Raw genomic sequence first — 21,866 nt, forward strand, 5'->3', positions numbered from 1 at the left:
GGGATATATTTCCTCATATTCACATTTAACCTGAAAAATAGTTATTTCTGATATTGAACATATTTGAAATAATCTAAACCACCCTTTTATTATTTCAGGCAGAGTATTGTTGTTCTTATTATAATTGTCAGGTTATGTTATTGTGCTGGTTATTTTTCCTATTTCATCAAGCATTTTAATGAGATATCTTTATATTCCATATAATCCCATATAATAAACGGCAGTTCCTAAACTGACTAACCATCAAAGTGGTTGTATGAAGTTTATGCAGCCTACAACTTTCATTTGAAAGTGTCTATCTGTAGATTTTAATTTAAAAAATGCAAGTGCTATCAAATATACTTAGCTTATTAGCATTAAGATAGTTCCTTTCTTTTTGTAAGGTATTCTTGTTGTTTGTGGAGTTGATGAAAAAAATGTTTGCTATTGTAGGGTGTCCTTAACATAGATTTTCCATCATCATCATCACCATTACTGTTTCTCCATTCTTTTGTGGGTTTCTTTTCCAAAACAACAGCTCAGAATTTGTTATTCATTTGTCTTCTCTTTTGTGAGGTTCAGTTTCCTGATGTCCGGCTTTTACCACTTTTGCTCCATGTCTTCCTTGGTTTTCTTCTTCCACAATTTCTTTCCGCTTGTATATCCTGTCACTTCTTTATCCACACCAATGCAGTCCTCATTCTTGCACACTTCAATTGATTCCAGTTGATAGTTTAAAGTTACATTTATGTTAAGGTTGATTTATAATTGTTTTATACTATTAAATTTGCATTCTTTCTGACATGAGTCTGTATTAATGTTAGATTTTTCAAGAGATATTCCTCATCGTAGGTGTGTTTATGGAAACCAGCTTCAGTTGATATTCCAATTGTCTTTAGGTGATATTCTTGAGTTAAGAGATCAAAAACTTAAGAACCTTAAAATGACATTATTGACTTTTGGAACAAAAGGCCAGAAGTTAAAACATGAGACCCATCTGTCAAAACAAAGATTTGCTTCAATCCCTTACCTAACTTATGAATAGTATCTGAAGATAATAGGAAAGACTGCCGATTGATACACTGTGCCAGCAAACTCAGGATAAAGAAAATAGTTTTTAAAAAGTCTGATATCTGTTACAACAACATGCCTTCTAAGTTCACTGCTAAAATAACTCTTGACCTAAAATTGCAGAAAACTGTCTTTGTAGTTCATTTCATTTTGCATAACATAAATCAAAGGTTTTGTCAGATGACAAAACAACTGTCATGAATCTGTCCAAAACATACAAGCATGGAAAAGTAGATATATTGATAGTAATGATGCCATTGCAGAGGAGGAGGATTGTTCTTTCAGAAAGGCATACATGTTGGGAAAGAGAATTTCACTGTAAGAAATAAGATTTCAATTAAAGCTATTATATGCAAGATCCTGTTTTCACTCCCAGATAATTCCTTATGTTGTATCCGAATACTGTTCCTCAGACACTTGTTTGTAAGCATTCCATTCTTGTAGGGTTTTATTACTGCTCTGTTTAAATCGTAATATTAATAGCTGCTATGCAATTAAAATGTCTTTAGGTAATAACTATAATTTATTCCATTGATCAATTAATTAATAATTTTCAAGAATACTACTTGAATTACTTATTTAATTTTATGTATATGCAGTAGTGGAACCTGACATCACAAACAATTAGGTATTTTCACCTAATAATTGGTTAGAACACAGTTCTCTTGGGGCTTCATGCTATTTAAAGAATTGGCACAGCTTGTCTTGAAGCTACAAAATATCCAGCTAATCTGGATGCACAGTGTGGAATCACATTGTAAAGAGTTTAGAGAGAAATGGAATTAAGCTAGTGAATAGGCAGATGGCTTGTTATTGAATATAGAAAATAGACTGTTAATGAAAATATTTAATTTCATATCAATAAATGGCATTTCTTTTGAAAATCGTGGAATCACAATTTTCATTTGGAAGTTCTGTGGTGATAATGCCAGCAATAAACTAAATTCTTTGCTTTGCTAATAAAAATAGTTCTTGCGTTTGGCAATTTTCAATAAATAAATATGACAAATTTTTTTAGCTTTTAAAATGTACTTTAATTTTTTACCCAAATGTTGAAGAATTATTTTCCTTCATTATTCCATATGGTGGATGAGAAATTATGCTTCATGTTATCGCCAAGCCTGTGTAGTGTACAATATTAAAATATTTAGATTGATGTATGAATGGCTATTGGCATATGTGCAAAAATATAGATGCAAAAAGGGCATCCAGTGATAGAAAATCTGTCTCAACAAATTCCATCTGAGCCATTCAAGCATAGAAAAGTTGATGATGATGATGATGGTGGTGGTGGTGGGGGTTTTTTCTTCTTTTATTGAGGCAAATATATGAAAATGATAGCAGTGAAGAAATAATATACAATCTGCTTAACTCAGGTATAAAACAGCACTTAATTGTTATTTACCAACATTATATAACAGCTGATCATAACTTGGCTAGTTAATTAGTTGTGAGGTGTGTGTGTGGGAATGGAGGGTTACTTAGATAAGCAAACAGTATTACAGTCACCTACTTGAAGGAGGATCTACACAAGTTTTATTCTGTTATCTTTTAGTTTGGTGGGAAGGGAGGCAAGTATCTTCAAACTGGAAACTTGGCCTGAATGTTTGCAATAGTGGACTCTGCTACAAGTACCCAGGTGTCAGGTGGTGGTAGTGGTGATGGTGGTGTTAAACTGGGCAACAGGTTAAGTCTACCACCCAAATAGACCATAGCAGGAACTGAACCCAAAATACAAAGAACTAGAACAAATACAAAGAATCAGTTCTGTATTCTTACAGTTCTTATACCAATTCATTGCTCTGGACTGGTGTTCTTTTTATTGACCCAACATATCACCATACTGGACTTGTCAGAACCTTTTGTATGCTTTTATGGAACCTGATATGGCGCCCTGACCTTGTCAGTTCCTGTCAAGTTGTCCAACCCATGCCAGCATGGAAAACAGATGTTAAATGTTGATGATGATGATGATGATGATGATATATAACTCTGACAATCCAGTCTATTTTGGGATGAAATTTTAGTGTTATTAGGGTTTGGAATATGGGATATTTATACCCAACACAGGAGATTTAGTGTTAAAGTTAGAGATCTATTAATAACGTCAGTTGAATTAATTGTTTATAATCATCTGGTAAATAAATCAATATTAAAGGGTCCGACAGTCCACAATTGATAAATCGCAGTAACATTTATCAATTAGCCAAGATATACTTCAGCCGTGAACTGCTTACTGATTTTAGCATATTGCTTAAAGATGATCTTTGATGATACACCCACAATCTCTCTCTCTCTCATACACAGAGGTGGTCTCTGTTTTGAGCTGCATCAACTCTATTCTGTTCTGCTGCTGCACTTGCTAACTGTATAAGCTACTTATCTAGACCTACTTGATTCATTCTCTGCTCCTTTTGTTTTCCTAACTAATTAACTTCCTGGTTCATGCATTAAACATTTCGTCTAATTCCTCTTCCATTTAACGGCATCGCTTTTGACCAGAAAATGGGAACTGTTTCATTGTAAGGATACATTTCATTTAATCAAGATCCTATTAAGTTATATGATGAAAAAATTAGCATATTCAACTAAATTTGTATAAATAAAACTTGAGTACTTAAATGAGTGCATATCAATCAAATTCTTTCCCTCTAATTAGTCTTCATTTTGTCAAATTTACCCAACTCATTTGTCCTTCTTCCTAGTCATTGTTTTAGCATTTACTTTTCCATGTTCACATGACTGGGACAATTTGTTGCAGCACCATTTTCCTACGCTTGGTTGCCATTCCAGTTACCAGCCTTCACCTGTTTCCAAGGTGATATTCCCTCATGACCAGACCTGTTTTCATGGCAGACTGGAAATGAAGAACACTTGGGATGATGGTGACACTTGTTTACAACCATCATGCAATGCCAAGGCACAGAGACAATAACACACACACAGACAACAGGTTTCTTTCAGTTACCATCTACTAAATCTATTCACAAGGCTTTGGTCAGCTCAAAGTTATAGAAAATGACATTTGACCAATGTGCCACAGAGTGAGGCTGAACCAAAAATCCTGCAAATGGAAAACAAACTTACCACACTGCCATTTCATTACTAGTTTCTGTTTCTTTTGTGATGCCCCAGAATCTTGTCTGTCAGCTTTTTTTAGTCCATTGATCGTCTCTTATTTTCTAGACATGTCCAGCTCAACTCCATTTCAATGGGTTTTTTTTTTTGTAATCCATTTAATTTTTCTGCACCAATCCAACCATAATGTATTCATAAGCATGTTGAATTGCTTTTCACGTGCTCATACTTGTAATTATCATCGTTGTTTTAACGTCCATTTTTCTATACGTGAATGAGCAAGACATAGTTTGTTGAGGTGAACTTTTTTTTTTATGTACGGGTGCCCTTTCTATCACCAACCTTCACTTGTTTCCAAGTAAGGTAATATTTCCCCTTGACAAGATATGTTTTCACGGAAGATTGGAAACGAAGGATCAAAGGACACTACTTGCATGACATTATAATTATCATGTGACGTCACGGCAAGAAGACCAGTAATACACATTCAAATACATTTATATGCATGTGTGCAGCACACACACACAAACACATCAAATTAAATATACAACCAAAAGAGCTACTAATAGTTTTGTGCTACTGTGATACTTGAACAGGCATTTTTATAAAATACGCCATGTATCTTAAAGCAATCTTTTAGGCTCTGTTTATGTGTTATATATAATTTTTTTTATATATTTTATTTTTATATATATGAGTGGCTTCTTTCAGCTTCCATCTACCAAATTCACTTCACTCAGAGCTTTTGGACCCAAAACCATGTGCTCAAGGAGCAAACTTCTTACCAAACAGCCATGCCACACTTACTTATAATATAGTCTTTAAAAAAAAATCAACAGGAGCGGCTGTGTGGTAAGTAGCTTGCTTACCAACCACATGGTTCCAGGTTCAATCCCACTGCGTGGTACCTTGCGCAAGTGTCTTCTACTATAGCCTCGAGCTGACCAAAGCCTTGTGAGTGGATTTGGTAGGCGGAAACTAAAAGAAGTCCGTTCTGTGTGTGTGTGTTATATGTACATGTAGATGAAGGTATGTACATACATGTACATATATATGCATATACTCATATATTGTTTGTATCACAACAGAACGCACTCATTGACCTTTATACAGTAAGTTTTAACTATCTTTCTAACGTGACTCTCTCTATCTCTATATCTATCTCCCCCTCTCATTCTTCCCTCTACTGTTTTTCGCCTCTACCTGTCACTACTATCTCTCTCTCTATCTCTTGTTACTCGTCCTTCACCTCTCACCGTTACTACTACTATCTCTCTCTCTCTCTCTCTCTACCTCTCGTTGCTCACATTTATTCTACTTCCTCCCCTTCTTTTCCCTCTGCTACTCTTACTCTCTCTCTTTACACAGCCTTGGTCACGTGTGTCCGGCTGCTATTTCTTTTCGTTCTTGGACTCCCCAAGCTCGCACGTACTTCTTTGCCCCCTCCTGTTCGTGCTTCACAGCGTTTAATACATACACACTTCATGTCTGGCTGTACACTCTTTTTGCTTGTTTGTTCATTCACCGTTTCGTTTTCCTGTCTCGTTTTCCATCCGCCACTACCCTCCACGAAAATAATTTAATTTGTGTTCGTGGGAAGAACCATTTCAACGATGCGTACTGCCTTAATTCTTCAAAACCCCGGTGTTTTAATGGTGGCAGCTGATGAAGGAGATGTTTCTATGTGGCTTGCTTGTTTGTTGTACCTTGTTTATCATTTTGTCCATGTTCTTTTGCCACGTCATGTACCAAGTTATGTATCTATATGTACATGTAGATGAAGGTATGTACATACATGTACATATATATGCATATACTCATATATTGTTTATATATATATATATATATGTATGTATATTTGTGTGTGTGTGTTTGTCCCCCACCCCACCCCCAACATCACTTGACAACCGATGCTGGTGTGTTTATGTCCCTGTCATTTAGCAGTTCGGCAAGAGAGACCGATAGAATAAGTACTAGGCTTACAAAGAATAAGTCCTGGGGTTGATTTGCTCGACTAAAGGCAATGCTCCAGCATGGCCGCAGTCAAATAACTGAAACAGATGAAAGAATAATTACACTAATCTTTGTTTGCAGTTGACGTTTGAAATAACCCAAAGTGAAGAATTTAAACATACTATAGACTCATATACCAAAATAATTCTAAGAAATGTCTGAGATTCTTTGCAGATCTGATTTAATAAATTGAACTTAAAGAGAGTTGCATCTATTATACTGGGTGACAAAATGGCAAACAAAATCAATTAACTATATTTGACACACTCTGTTTGGTTAGCAAACAGGTTTCACTCCTACTTTACCTCTTAAATGAAAGGCAAAAGTAAGAGAGCTTCCATCTGTAAAAGCAAATTACTCTAACTACTTATAGATAAATAAGTTTGAGAAAACCAATGTTTTCATTCCAGTTTGGTAATTGTGTATAAAACAGGATAATATAGAAAATACTAAGTTAGCAGTCAGTTTTTATTATGTTTGGTTCTGGATTGCACCAGGAAAGTAAAATTTAATTACAACATAAATATTTGTTTTAAATCCTATGTTTTGCTTAATTTTTAAAATCATTCTACTATAATGCAGCTTTGGATGTAGAAAGTGAAAAGAAAAACAGTAAATATACAAAACATCAAGTCACTGAAATAATTATGTGCACATTTAGCTATATTTATATTTCATATTGTGTATATAATCACTTATGTAAATACACATTACGCATCTAGAAATTTTAACAGAAATTGACTTACGACTTGGGTTGTATTAAAAAGAAAAAATGTTTACACATCCCCCATAATTTCAAGATAAATTTGCATGCAAGAGTGTGTGTGTGTACACATATACACTCATGCACAAAATTATAGTTGGATGTAGAATTTTGGATTTATATTTGTTTTCAAATTTAATGACAGTCTAACCAAGTTTTTAGAATAAGTACACCGTCTCCCTGTATGTAATGTGACTTGATTAAAAGTGTTGGCATTAAAACAGTGCCTCGAAAATATCACCAGAAGGAGCATGTATAGCAAGAAACTGTATGGCATAAATCATCAATTTCAAATGTATTGATATGTGTGTGCATGTGTATGTGTGTGTATATATATATATGTGTGTGTGTGTGTATACATACACATGCGCACACATATTTATATATTTGAAATATATATATATATATATATATATATATATATACATATATATATATAATAAAAATAACTATATAATAATATATATACTCCAATTTAAAGTGACATTTATCTAAACAATATATTATATTATATTATATATATATATATATATATAAAAGATAATAAGAGTGAAAAAACTACAGAAGGCTGTATAAAAGATAATAAGAGTGGAAAAACTACAGATGTATAAAAGATAATAAGAGTGAAAAAAGAGATAATATATAAAAAAAATAAATATACCAATACATTATATTGTCTTTGAGCTTTTGAAGTTCAATGGTAGTTCTTGTATATAATGGTTGGAAAAATAAGGATGCATGAAAATTGAGAGTTGTGTTAGGTTAAGAAAAGGGTTAAAAGTTTGTGTTAAGCAGGAAGTGTGGTGTCAAAACAGGAAGTGTGTGTAAGGGGAGACAAATGTTTTTAGTTGGAGTTATGAACTCTTTTTCAACACGTACTTCCTGTTTTGACACCACACTTCCTGCTTAACACAAACTTTTAACCCTTTTTTTAACCTAACACAACTCTTAATTCTCATGCATCCTTATTTTTCCAACCATTATATACAAGAACTACCATTGAATTTCAAAAGCTCAAAGACAATATAATGTATTGGTATATTTATTTTTTTATATACTATCTTTTTTATATATTATTTTCTTCATTTTGTACTTCTTTGTAAAAAGCATTTTCATTCTCCTTCTTGAAAATTTGCTTCGCAACGAAAGCCGGTTAGAAATCTTTATTAAACTATGCTTCCAGTTTAGCACTCTGCCTTATTCTTCATTTTCCTATTATTTCTCCACGTGCGGTTAATACAACCCCACTATTTACTGACTTATATATATATATATATCAGATCTAAGAATTTTAACTCACTAGTGAACTCTAGATCTGAAATGTTCATCGGTTGTAAGCATATACCTAAGTTCCTGTTGAAGAATTGGGAAGTGCTTCCCCTACCAGATTGAATAACTGTACCATAGGATCAAAGACACTATCTCTTCAGCCTTATAATTAACTGTCTAAAAAAAATAACTCTTATTCCCCTTTTGCTTCTTTCTGATTTCTTTTTCGTTTTCCAGTTTTCCAGCCTTCCACTTTTTATATATATTTACACTATATGTGTGTGTGTATTGAAAATACATCCATCTCACCAGAAATGAGGTCCTAAAAGCATATCATTCATACCTATATCCTGCCACCCAATCTGTACCTGTCAAGCCTTCCCCACAACTCATCTTTGTAACATCCATACCTCTTTCATCCTTCTAACTAAGACTCTATTTCCTCAACTGTTGTAATTATATGAGAGCAGAAATACACACATTCCATCCCCTTCTTTTCCGCTACCAGTTATCCCTCTCCTTAGAACCAATTTCCTTGTCACTCAATCCGCATCATCCCTTATATACTTTTTTTCTTTTGTGGTGGTGGTTCAAGAATTACAAGGAACTCTATGTAGGGATGGGCTCAATTATCAGCTTTTACTGAATAATTAACTTGCTACATGTGCTGAATACCTTTTTGTGTTTGTACTTCCAAACACAAATATATTTATTTTTTTTACTTATAGCCATATAGATATACACATATAGATTCTTTTTACATATTTTACATAACTATTTTCCATTTCAGGCCACAATTGGAATAGATTTCCTATCCAAAACGATGTACCTAGAGGACAGAACTGTAAGTTAACATTTTAATCCAACCATAACTCTTAACACATCAATTTTTTCATATTTTATCTAAAATGTCATTTATTATAGTTTAAATACTTGTTGCTACCATGGAAATTTTCTATTCCAGCCATTCTTAGACAAGATAAATTGATATTTTAAATCATTAAAACTTTTTAATTTTTTTTCCTTTGCTTTATGTGTTAATATAATTTTTTTAACTTCTTTATATTAGAAAATTTACATTTAGCACTATTAGTTTCATTTAGCTTTTATTTTATTTTTTTCTTTAATTGACGTAAGATTCTTTTTTTAGTTAATGGCTGGTTGTTTTAATACTTATCTTTATACTTTTAATTAATATTGATTGATTTTAGAGAAAATACATTTTGTAGTTCATGTTCAGATGGTATCAGAACACTTAGCATCTTCCATGAAGATGTTTATTGTATACATTTAAAATATGATGTTATATGAATTCTGTCTTCAGTGTCCCTTTGTTATTTACAACAGCAGCGAGTTGGTTGTAATAGGTCTCTGCCAAACTAATTTATTCACAGATTTACGTGTTTCTATGTTCTTAGTTCAAATCTCATTAGGTGTGAGTTCACTTTCTTTCCATCCTGGTTTTGGTGGATCAGTTCAACCTACCTTCCTTACAAAGTTTTGCTTTGTACGCAGCCAAAAGAAATCATTTTGCATGATTGATGTATATTGGTCAAAAGCAACTATACATTGTATTTAAAACTATGAGGCACTATTGTGAAGGGAAAATGCAAATGACAATTATGTTAGTTCAATAATGTTGTAAGAATGAATAGAAATAAAAGCAGTCTGTAAAATATAACTAATCATTTGGAGTAAATTAGAATTAAAAGTAAATACATAATGATTAGTGGGGATGAATGCAGTGATGAGAAGAAAAAAAATCAATGATATAGATGCAGATGTGTGGTCAAGAGGTTCACTTTGCAACCATGCAATTTTAGGCTCAGTCCCACTGCATGGTACCTTGAGCAAGTGTCTTCTACTATGGCCTTGAACCAACCAATGCCCTCTAAATGAGTTTGACAGAAATTGTGTGGAAGTTCATTGTTTATGTTCCCATAACTTAGTAGTTCAGAAAATGACACTGATTGAATAAGACCATTCTTTAAAAAAATAAGTACTGGGATTGGTTTGTTTGTCTAAACTCTTCAAGGAGATACCCCAGCATGGCTCTGGTCCAATGTCTGAAACAAAAGATAAAAAGACAGCACACACTTGGTCTTCGTATAATGTGTTCTAAAATTGTTTCAATATTGTTGTGTTCTTGGACAAAACACTTTACAATTTACTTCCTTCAATTCAAATGAAAAATACAGGTTTTTCTTTAGGCATAAATGTCTTAAATTTTTAGAAGGCATAGGCAATTCAGTTTTTTTTTGTTGTTGTTTTTTTTTGTACTATTGTTGACTAATGCAGAGTAAGTTTTGCTGGCCATAGCTATCATGCTAAACAACAAGCCATATCAGATGTAATGTTGTTGGGACTTGTAATTCCTAATAGAGAATAAAGACCATTCAACTACATTGATGTTATTGGCAGACACAAACAGTGTCAAATTGAGGACTCCCAAAGCTATTGGAAAATCAGAAATTCCTGGAATGACATTGTAAAGCACATCTGATTTGCAACTGCATAAAGAAGATAGCTAATTATGTTCACCTCAGTGCTTGAGCAGGACATATTTTATTGATCCCAGAAAGATAGGAAGTAATGTTGATCTTGCAGTATATGTAATGGGGTTTAGCCAAATCCTGTAAAGCATTTGTCTGTTGCTTTATCAGTTGTAGTTAATAACAGAGCTATTCATAGTAATTGTAAAGGGCAACCAATAGTAAAACACACATGTCCCAAACAGCACAAAACAGTAGAGGTGTCCTATCTTCACATAGAAGTATTAAAATTGGTTGAACACAATTCCATATTAATGAATATAAAATTAGTATCTTCATATAAAACGTCACAGTGGTAAAGGTGAAGAAAATAAGATATTATCATCATTTTCTGTTTGTTGTTCCATGCTGACGTGAGTTTGATGGATCTCACAGCATCTTCTCATCTGACATCCACAGCAACAATGGGAACTGGCCATTCTTATTATTGTACGTCTTACAGTGTGCACTGATGTGCATTTTGTCACTAGCACCAGATTAAAGAATTCTCTCTATTCTTTGTCAGTTCTTATTAGAAATCATTGCCCTCCTGTACAATATTTTTTAATATCCTTTCTTTAGCTGGAGGCTCTTTCTATTACAACCGCTTTGTAGTGTATGCTGAATTTTCACGTGTCCTCTACCTTATATTAATTTTTATTTGGGCTTATGCCCTTTTAGGTTGGCAGCTCATGATGCAGCTTTGAAACATCTCCTTTTCTTCTTTATCAGCTGTGAAGTCATATTTCCGTAATTTAGGAAAGGATAACTTCACAGGCTATTGTTTCTTAGTTTTGTTTTTTGAAGGCTTTTCTCCTCCTCTTGTGCAAGCCAGTGATCACTGCTTTGTCCCAATTATATTTAATAAACTAGTGAATATTGTTTTGTCCAGTGAGTAGTAGTTATTTTGTTGCACAAAAAACTTAGTTAAGTATTATTTAATAAACATAAAACTCATTGAATTTATCAAATAGGTTTATAGTATAGGATTTTAGCACCTATTTTGCTTGTCACTTGTAAGTGAAGCAATGCTGATGTTGACATTCCAACCTGTCTCTTTGCTCTTTTGAAGATCTGTGCTATATAAAAACACTTTACAAGAGAAGCAGATGAGATCTGTTGACAAGACTGACATACAGCAGTAAATTCTGGCTTCAAATAATTATTTGCCTGCCCCTTGCTAGCATGAAAAAACGCATTAAATGAACAAGCAAATTCCTGTTTCATATCTTTATAAGATTTTGATGTTCTTTCTCCATGGAATCAGCTTCATATCCATGCTGAGGAAGATACTTAGTGTTTCTGTAAATATCTGTTTATGAAGACAGTCATGTTTCTAAAGATATTCTGTTGTTTCTATATGTGAAAAGATCATCTTGTAGTTTGTATCATAACAGATCAAGAAGCAATTGATTTTCTCCACATGTTATTTAGACTTGTGAAAGAAAAGCTATTAATATGGAAGGCTTTCAAATCTGCTCGTTACAGATCACAAGGTAGTGCTGAAATACACCAGCCAGACTGTTAGAAATCATTAACTTTATCTGTGTTTCTAATAATACTGAAATAATATTTCATCCCTTTTGTAATAATAAAATACTTAATCTGTGATGTGGAACTAATTTGAGTCTGAGACAACCATTTGGAGAAGAGAAATCATGTCGTATCAGAGCAATCGCTTAACTGACAAGCAAATATTTTTATAGAAGAGGTACTTTTTGAAAATAAACTTGTCTTTCCTTTCCCTTTGGGGATTTGATAGTCAGAAGAGTATCCACCTTTAAAATTTTATTGCTTTTATAAAATCCATGAATGAGACAAGTGGTGAAAGAAGAAATTAAATGGAGGAAGTCAAAATGGAATAAAGTTATTTTACTAGCTACAGCTCAAAGTTCTTAATACACTGTGTGTTGTTAGGACTGTAAATCATTTGTTGATGTTGTTGGATCAGCTTGTCTGAAGTCTATAAAAACTATAAAACAAAAGCTTCTTTTTCTTTATGGATGTGCTTTTTTTTATTTTGTACTGGATTATGTTATATTATTTCTTACATTATTAAGAATACAGAGAATTATACTTTATTGGTGAACCTGCTAGTATTGTAATTGTCATTATTTCAATATAGGCCCAGTTGGTTTCTTTTCGCTAGAGCTGGCTGGTCTCTTACCTCCACCATTCAGGCACCCTCAAGCCACTCAACTGGTGTTGGTGTGTTTATGTCCTTGTAACTTAGAAGTTTGACAAAAGAGACCAACAAAATAAGTACTCGGCTTTAAAAAAAAAGTACTGTCAGATCGTTCAACTAAAATTCTTCGAGGTGTGGCTCCAGAATGGCCACAGTCTAATGACTGACACATGTAAGAAATAAATAGAAAGATACATATATATGTATATGTATGAATCTTAAACAGTATAGAATATATCAAAATAGGAGCAACACATAAGTGGTCTACATTTTGACCAATAAGAAAAGAGTAATGTTCAATACTACTTGCCATTAGCTAAACATATGCATGCATATATATATATATATATATATATATATATATAAACTGATCAAGAGCAAATGATGCAAAATCAGTTAAGAAAAGTTTCTTTTTAAGTATTAAGATTAAATAATCGTCAATATGGAAACTCATAAATCAATAGCTCCATTGATTTATAAATTTATTTATTTATTCATTTTATAATTTTTATTTTTTAACTTTTCTAGGAGGAGATGTTGTTGCTTTCTCTCTAGAATGTACATTTTATCCCCTGTCGGATTTCATCGTAAACCAGTCTGAGCAAGGCATAAGAAAAAAATAAAAATCAATATAATCAGGATTTGTATTATTAGATGAAGATTATATATGACGATGAGAGATTTTAGATTGTTTCGGAAACATGTGTCTTCATACACACACACACACATGCACGTGTGCGTGCACATACACACACACCATCATCATCATCTTTGTCATTTTAACATCCACTTTTCCATGCTTCTATGGCTCAGACAGAACTCATTCAGGAGATTTTATTCAGTCATATGCTTTTCCTCTCACCAACCCTCACTTGTTTCCAAGCAAGAAAGTGTTTGCCTTTGGCTGGACATGTTTTCACAAAAGATTGGAAAAGAGGGTCGCCACTTGTATGATGGTGATGCTCATTTATTTTATAATTCTCTTACAATGCCAGTTTAAGGAAAACACACACACATATATATCAAACAGACATATGTATGTCCATTCCCTTGAAATCTCTCTTCAGCAATATATATATATATTTTGATATATATATATATATATATATTCATCTGCATACAACTAGATGATGCTAAAGAATCCCAATAGTTTCTGTGGTGATAGTTCATGCGAAGGTGTGGCTGAAATCTAGTAGTTCTTGTGTCACTCATTGGACTGTGGCCATGCTGGGGCTCCATCTTGAAGGGTTTAGTCAAACAAATCTACACAAGCACTTATTAATTTTAGGGTCTGATACTTATTCTAGAAGTTGCAAACTTTAAAACGATGCATGTCCTAGTGGTTAGGGTGTTGCACTCATGATCACGAGATCATGGTTTCCATTCCTAGAACAGGTAGTGTGTTGTGTTCTTGAGCAAAACATTTCATCTCACATTACTGTGATGTGTGGTACACCATGCACCTGTTCAGGCAACATTGATTTCATGGAGAGTGTGAACTAATGTGCATGGCGCTGAACACTCATATGTCGTCTTCGACAGGGAAGTCCATCACTTATTCTATAAACACAAGGACATACAACATCTACATATATATATGCACACACACCTGATGGGCTTTCACATAGGTTTATTTTTACCAGATTCACTCACAAGGCATTCGTCAACCCCAGACTATAGTAGAGAGCCACTTGCCCAGGGTGCCACGTCTTAACTACACAGTCATGCCTGCACCTACAAGACGTGTAGAAAATGTATATCTCATAAGATTTTTCTTGTAGAGTTTCTTGTTTATGGAAATGTTGTCATCACATTTGAGTAACAATGTCCACTCAAACACTGCATCTACATTACATCATTCCTTGTATTTGGATCAGGGTACATGTAGTAATGTCTTTATAGTGAGTAAACTTATCTAAAATATAGGAACCAAAATATCTAGTGCCTGTTTTGAAGGAAGTTCCTTGTGAAAGATTTGCCTTCTTTCTACTTGTTTAGAACTACACAGAAACTGGTTTATTTAGCTTTTACCTGTTCATAAGAACTGAATGTAAAATTTTAATAATGTATTTTTAGAAAAATATTCCTAAAACTATATAAATAAAAGTGGGGCTTCTGTCTTCATATCTATTTTATAATTAAACTTGTTCATCTTCCTCTTTTTAAGAAATCACTATTTTCACAAGAATATGAAAGCATACTTTGAAGACCATTTTTTTTTTTTTCATCTTCTTTCCCTTATTGCCTTAATTGATTGTCAGATATTTTCAGCTAAACATGAATTCAGTCATGTATAATTTTTATCATACATAGTGCAGATCATTTTTAAGTAATAAAGAATTTAAATAAAATTTTAATATTGATTTAGTATAGAATTAAAAATTATTTCAAAATGTTTTTGTAGAACCTGTTATTATTTTATTTAATTTAAATATCGCTTCAATTGCTGCTGGCTGTTTTCAAATGGAACTAATGTCATGTTCCAGTGCGTTATTAAAGGAATCCCCTATCATATATATTCTTTGGTAATTGATTGTTTTTCGGTATCTGCTGGTTGCCAAGGAAACAATGCATAATGGCACATTAGTTCCTATTTTGAAACAATACATATGTATCCCGTTAGCATTTTAATGGCATCTGAAATGGTTAAGTTTTAAATGAATTAATATAAATTCGTTTTTAAGAGAGATAGTCCAAATATTATTTATTATGATATTTAAAAATTATTTACAATATTTTGTGTTGAAAAATTTTTTTTTTTGGCAAGCACAGTTTTATCTGGTCAGAGTGACCTCAGTTGATATAACCAATAGTTGCAAAACACTCTTTTGGCAGCAGGAAATATTTCATGCCCTACCTCATCATAATCAAATTAAAGCAAAGTATGAGAGTAAAAGGAAAACACCATGTAATGTTACATTGATAACTTTATACTTGTTTCCATGCAAAACTGATTTATTCATTCATTAGTTTTAATACTACTTGACATTTTCCATCTTAGTTAATTCGCTGCACTCTTCAAGCAATATCTTCTTCAAACTGTCACAGCCAAGATGCATTCCACTCTATCTTTCCAGGAATCTTCATTAGCTTTGACAGGTCCTCACTTTCATGTTGTGTATCTCTGCCAGTAACACTATGTAGTTGCGTGGTCTTCTTGTAGGTTGTAGAAGCCTCCAAAATATAACATCCGATATGGCCTGTTGCTCAGCACAGTAGCATTGGCCTGCAAGGCCTGTCCTGTATTGAGCAACAATAATACAGATGGGTGGAATGTGTCATGTGAACATGAAATATTTTTGTTCCTTCATGAGTTGCCTATGGTACATACTATCAAGGTGATCTTGATGCTCTTTCTTAGTCCAGCTTTTGGTTCTTTGAATATAATGCAGACCACAGCTTGAGAACTACTTGGAGCAGTTTAGCTTTTAACTAGCTACCCTTGTAATTATTTCACAAATCCTCTGAGGATTTGAAAGTGCAACCAAATGAGTCACCTCAATCAGCTCCAGCTGTAAGATGCAATACTGATAGTGGACCAGTATTTTAAATCATAGTCACAAGATAACTGGTTGTTAGTGGTATTATGGTTATCTTGCAAGAGAGACAGCTACATTGTCATAGGCATACACGGATGGGGATGTTTAGTAATACAGAAACACAAGACGGGTTGATGACAGACCCATTTCAAGCTCAGTGACATTTGATCTAAGAGATTGGTGGTAAACACAAACTTATGAAATCGTTTCTGCAGCCTTATCTCTACCTATTCCAGAAAAAACAAAATTTGAACAAGTAGTAATAATAATTTTACCAACTACTTCAAATTATATAGATTTACAAATCTGACATGATTTTGTTTCACCTTTTCTGATTTACAATTACAAACCTACATCTGTTGCCAAGCAATGGGGAGGATTATCGCAAAGACACATGCACAGATATATATATGCATACATACAAACATATGCATACATACAATCATGTACACTCATTCACACACACACAATAGGCTCCATACAGTTTCCCTCTACCAAGTTCACTTAGCATTTTGTCAACCAGGAGCTATAGTAAAAGATATTTGCCCAAGGTACCATGCAGTGGGACTGAATCCAAAACCACGCAGTTGCAAAGCCCACCTCTAGTCACATAGCCATTAATTATCTGATTTCTCTGCAGTTTGCCACAGTTAATGCATATCTGTGTTAACCCCACCAACCCCACCTGCAACAAATTGTCCAAAAAATTATCAGCCATGTCAAAGGCATAAAAGAAATAGTTATAGCCAGTACTGACATTTTGGACTTTTTTCTTTTTTCTTTTTTTGCAAACAAGGTTTTGAACTGTCTTATATGTCTTCACAACTACATGACTCAAAAAAGAAAAAAGAACAGATTTTAAATTATCTTAACACTATTTTGCCCTCTAAACTAGTAACCATTTCAACTGAAATTTAGATCTGTTCTCACCTTTATAATGGCTGTTAATGTTACGCTTGTATATGTTTGAATTATTTAACAGAATCACTTTGTATCTATACCTTACAAACAGATAAACTTAGATAAAAAATCTTTTACTTTTCATATTTCTCTCTTTCATTTACTCTCCATACTGTCTTTCCACAATAATTTCTCCCCTCCTATCCAGTCCCTTCCTCATCTTTCTTTTTCTTTCTTTTTTTTTTTTTCACTTCTCCCTTTCCTCTACCCTCTATATGTCTTGTTCCTCTTCTCATTATCACTTCTTTTTCCTCTTTTTGTGTATATCCCTGTCTAATCTCCATCTTTCTACATTCATTCCTTCCTACCTACTTACCTACCTATCTATCTATCTCTGTTTGTATATGCATATGTGTTTGTGTTTATTTATATATATATATATATATATATATATAGGAAAATGAAAAATAATAATAAGGCAGAATGCTAAACTGGAAGCATATTTTAATAAAGATTTCTAACCGGCTTTCTTTGCATAGCAAATTTTCAAGAAGAGGGAGAATGAAAATGTTTTTTACAAAGAAGTACAAAATGAAAAAAATAATATATAAAAAAATAAATATACCAATACATTATATTGTCTTTGAGGTTTTGAAGTTCAATGGTAGTTCATGTATATAATGGTTGGAAAAATAAGGATGCATGAGAATTGAGAGTTGTGTTAGGTTTAAAAAAAGGGTTAAAAGTTTGCGTTAAGCTGGAAGTGTGGTGTCAAAACAGGAAGTGTGTGTAAGGGGAGACAAATCTTTTTAGTTGGAGTTATGAAGATTTGTCTCCCCTTACACACACTTCCTGGTTTGACACCACTCTTCTTGCTTAACACAAACTTTTAACCATTTTTTAAAACCTAACACAACTCTCAATTCTCATGCATCCTTATTTTTCCAACCATTATATACATGGATTACCATTGAACTTCAAAAGCTCAAAGACAATATAATGTATTGGTATAGTTATTTTTTTTATATATTATTTTCTTCATTTTGTACTTCTTTGTAAAAAACATTTTCATTCTCCCTCTTCACACACATATATGAGGGGGTGCTGAAAAATTCCTGGGTTCAAGGGTAACACCAAAGGCCTGTTTGGCAACCCAGCCTGGGTTCTTTTACAGGGCTTGGAAAAACTCAAGGATCACTGCAATAAGTGTGTGAATCTGAGAGGGTAATATGTTGAATAAAATCATAATTAATTGATCCTCTTTTAAACACTCCTTTGTATATAGGGAGAGAGAGCAAGAGAGAAGGAGGGAACAGCCATATGTGCATAGCAGAAGTACAATTAATTATTTAAGAATTGAAATTGGTATTGTATTTTACCCTCCAGCTTCACCTACAGAATCTGACAACAAACATATCTTCCATGCCTTATCCCTTCTAAATGACAATGCTATTCAGCTTCATTAAACTCTCAAAACTTGAAGAAATGGTTACAAAGTATTATTTACTTGTTGGTATTCAAAATTATTAAAGCTTTGAGTTTCAGTCTTACCATTGTTATCTCCTTCATCTATTATTTACCTTCTGGCTTTACATCTCCAGACTAATAAATAGAAATGTTTCATTTTCAGAAGTCACTTTAATGCTATTCTCTAAGGGGGTTTTTTTTGGGGGGGGGGGTGGCTTGAGGAAGATGCACCAAATCTAATTAACTACAGCTGGGTTTAAAGCTGATCTCTCTCGCTATAGGAAATCATATGTTACAGTAACAGTCACCTCAGTTCAAAGGAGACTCGTCTTAACACACAGAACCAACAGACTAAAAGGGATAAAATGTTATTGATTTAATTCTGATAAATAACGTCTACCAGATTAACCTATTTTGCTTTGATATTAAGTGTAAATCTAGTATTATTTTTACTTTGCCCTTTTTTAATCTAGGCTTCTTTCTATGCACATTATACAAGTTTTCCTTTCCTTCTACAGCCCATTTCCCCTTCTGTCTTTCATACATGCAGATGGATATGGATGATGCCCACTTAGTTTCTAATATAGCTCCATTTTTTTTTCCTTCACCTAAATTCTTAAAGTGTATTTTAATCCAGACAAAGAATTTTCATATTGTCTGTTTTGATAGTGAATATGTCATCTCTTAATAGTTGTGGCTGCAGAGTGATATTTGTAACCAGCTTACAACAAACACTCCTCATGTTTTCCAAATAAGTTGTTGTTTAATCTGTTTGTTTGGACAATCCAAGAGAATCCTTAAAGAGTGTATATTATGATGTAAATCTCAAGAAATTTCAAGAATAATAAATGTTAGTTCATTCAGTCAACAGCCTTTCTTTCTCTCATGAATTGTTTGGGATAAAATATAATTTTCATTTATTTTCTTTTTAGAGCTCAATAAAAAATGAGTAAATTATTTTATTCAAAAGGAGGCTAATTTTGCATAATGGTTTAATATCTATATTTTCTTATCATATTCCATCTAGCAAGTGCTTTTTTTTTTATATATAGATAGATAGATAGATATTTGCTTGGACTATTGTTCCTAACAAAAACTGGATATCAATCTTCTTGCAATCAATGATATCATTAAAGAGAGAAAGAGATTTGGTAAGATTTGCTGGAAGATTAATTAAGAACTTATTAGTGACACTGCTATGGATTGACCCAGCGTAACCCTTTCCTTACAGTTCTATTGAAATACACTGCCTTTATTTCAATCAATTTTGAAAATAATAAGAAGTTTATTAAAATAACTATGACAGTATTAACCTAAGGTTTGGAACATAAATTAACATGAAATTTTGATGGAGGGTTTTAAGTTAGATCCCTTTAAAACAGGAAGTTTGTATCATAGAACCAAGGGTGGTTTCAGGCAGACTGATATCTGAAGGGGTAAATATAGATCAGCCATTCTGTAAAAACCTATATTGACAAGCTTTTATCTCGTAGAGGTTGTTGCTTTTCTGACCTATCAAATGTTATGCAGGGTGGTGTAACCAAGTCAGGAAACTGAGGAGGTTCAGTCAGATGATGATGAGTAGTAACCTCTCTGTTAATTTATGCCTGTTTATTTATATATATGTGTGTGTGTGTAAGACAAGGAGAGAAAGATACTCCTCAAATTTGCATGTTTCTCTTTAAATTCTAAATATATATATTCTCCTTTCAGTCCTGTGTTAACCAATAATAAATTTAATAATTATTTTAAAGATAATATCTGCAATTTTTCTACATTTTACATCTAATTTCTTTGCTTGCTGCCTCTATGGGAAATATGAAGAAGACATTTATGATTTTTTTGTTTATTTTTTTTTAAGAAAGTCTCTTGCAAACATTTTATCTTATTTTTATTTATTTAAGCATCAATGATATTTAATTCCTCAGAGTGTTCAACATAGCACTTTCTCAAAATTTCCTAAAACACTGTCGGTAAATAAATGCTTTTATAAACAAACAGTTGTCAGGTTGAGAGAAATTGCATGATGATAGTAGGATATCGAGCTCATTGAAAGCTCAAAGGTCACCTTTACTCTGCAATGCAAATCTTAAGAGTTTCACACTTGGTTTATGAATAATTCCACCTGATGAATTTGATAGATTGTATTTTCTCTGTCTCAGAGGCTTCAACTCTTATCAATATTTCCTCATCTGGCATAATTTTTTGAACTCTAACAAGCATATGTGACCGTGTGCATGCATAGAAAGTAAAATATCAAATCCGATACCAGCCTTCTCACATTCGGCATCATTCAGCATGCTGGCTGTAATCTCTATTCAAGTCTTTTACCTCCCTGTAGATTACAGTGATCATGCAAGTATATGGATTCTAAGAAAGTGCAGATATGGTATTGACTAGTTTCTTATTTACCTACACAAATATATTAATCAATGCAAGCATGCATGAAATATGGATATCCTTCTGAATTAAAAAATACATAATATGGGGAAAAAACGAAAAACAAAGTTGTGTGTGGTGGGGGCATGCATAATAATAGTTTGGGTGCCAAAACAACAAAATACACAATAGGCACAAGCATGGCTGTGTGGTAAGAAGCTTGCATCCAACCACATGATTCCAGGTTCAGTCTCACTATGTGGGACTGAACATTTGATATCCCTCAATCCCTTCTCTCTCTCTCTCTCTCTCTCTCTCTCTCTCTCTCTCTCTCTCTCTCTCTCTCTCTTATCTCCTATCTCTCATTTCTCTCTTTCTGGTAATCTGAGTTTGCAACCCCTGGTATGGGAGCTATGAATGTCACAGTTCCTCTATTTCTTTATTAGTTGAGGTCAATAGGGATAAATCAGTTGTTGATTGATACTGTTGATTATGAAAAAGTCCATTCATTGACTTTGTATTTGAATTGTGGAGTGAGACACTGAGTGAACAAGTTCAGTTTTGCTTCTTTTTACTCCAGAAATTTTCTTACTCTTTCCACATAAAGATGCTTATTCTATTCATTTAATCCAGAAATACTTCAATTTTTGTCGTATCCTTGGAAACCAGTCCAATTTTCTATTGGTATGATT

General features: G+C 33.2%; 1 protein-coding gene across 3 annotated transcripts in view; it reads left to right on the forward strand.

Annotated features, from left to right (window-relative positions):
* The window catches only part of LOC106876560 (ras-related protein Rab6), a 173,100-nt gene that overhangs the window by 87,726 nt on the left and 63,508 nt on the right, over positions 1-21,866 (forward strand). For all 3 annotated transcript variants that reach the window (XR_016237450.1, XM_089337711.1, XM_089337710.1), the window contains one exon: positions 8,964-9,017. Coding sequence is in view for 2 of the 3 variants with exons in the window: in XM_089337711.1 (XP_089193837.1) it covers positions 8,964-9,017 (54 nt within the window). In the remaining variant the exon portion in view is untranslated. The remainder of the gene's footprint in view (positions 1-8,963; positions 9,018-21,866) is intronic.

This window comes from Octopus bimaculoides, chromosome 19 (assembly GCF_046866305.1).
Source record: "Octopus bimaculoides isolate indiv1 chromosome 19, ASM4686630v1, whole genome shotgun sequence".
NCBI classification, from domain to species: domain Eukaryota; kingdom Metazoa; phylum Mollusca; class Cephalopoda; order Octopoda; family Octopodidae; genus Octopus; species Octopus bimaculoides.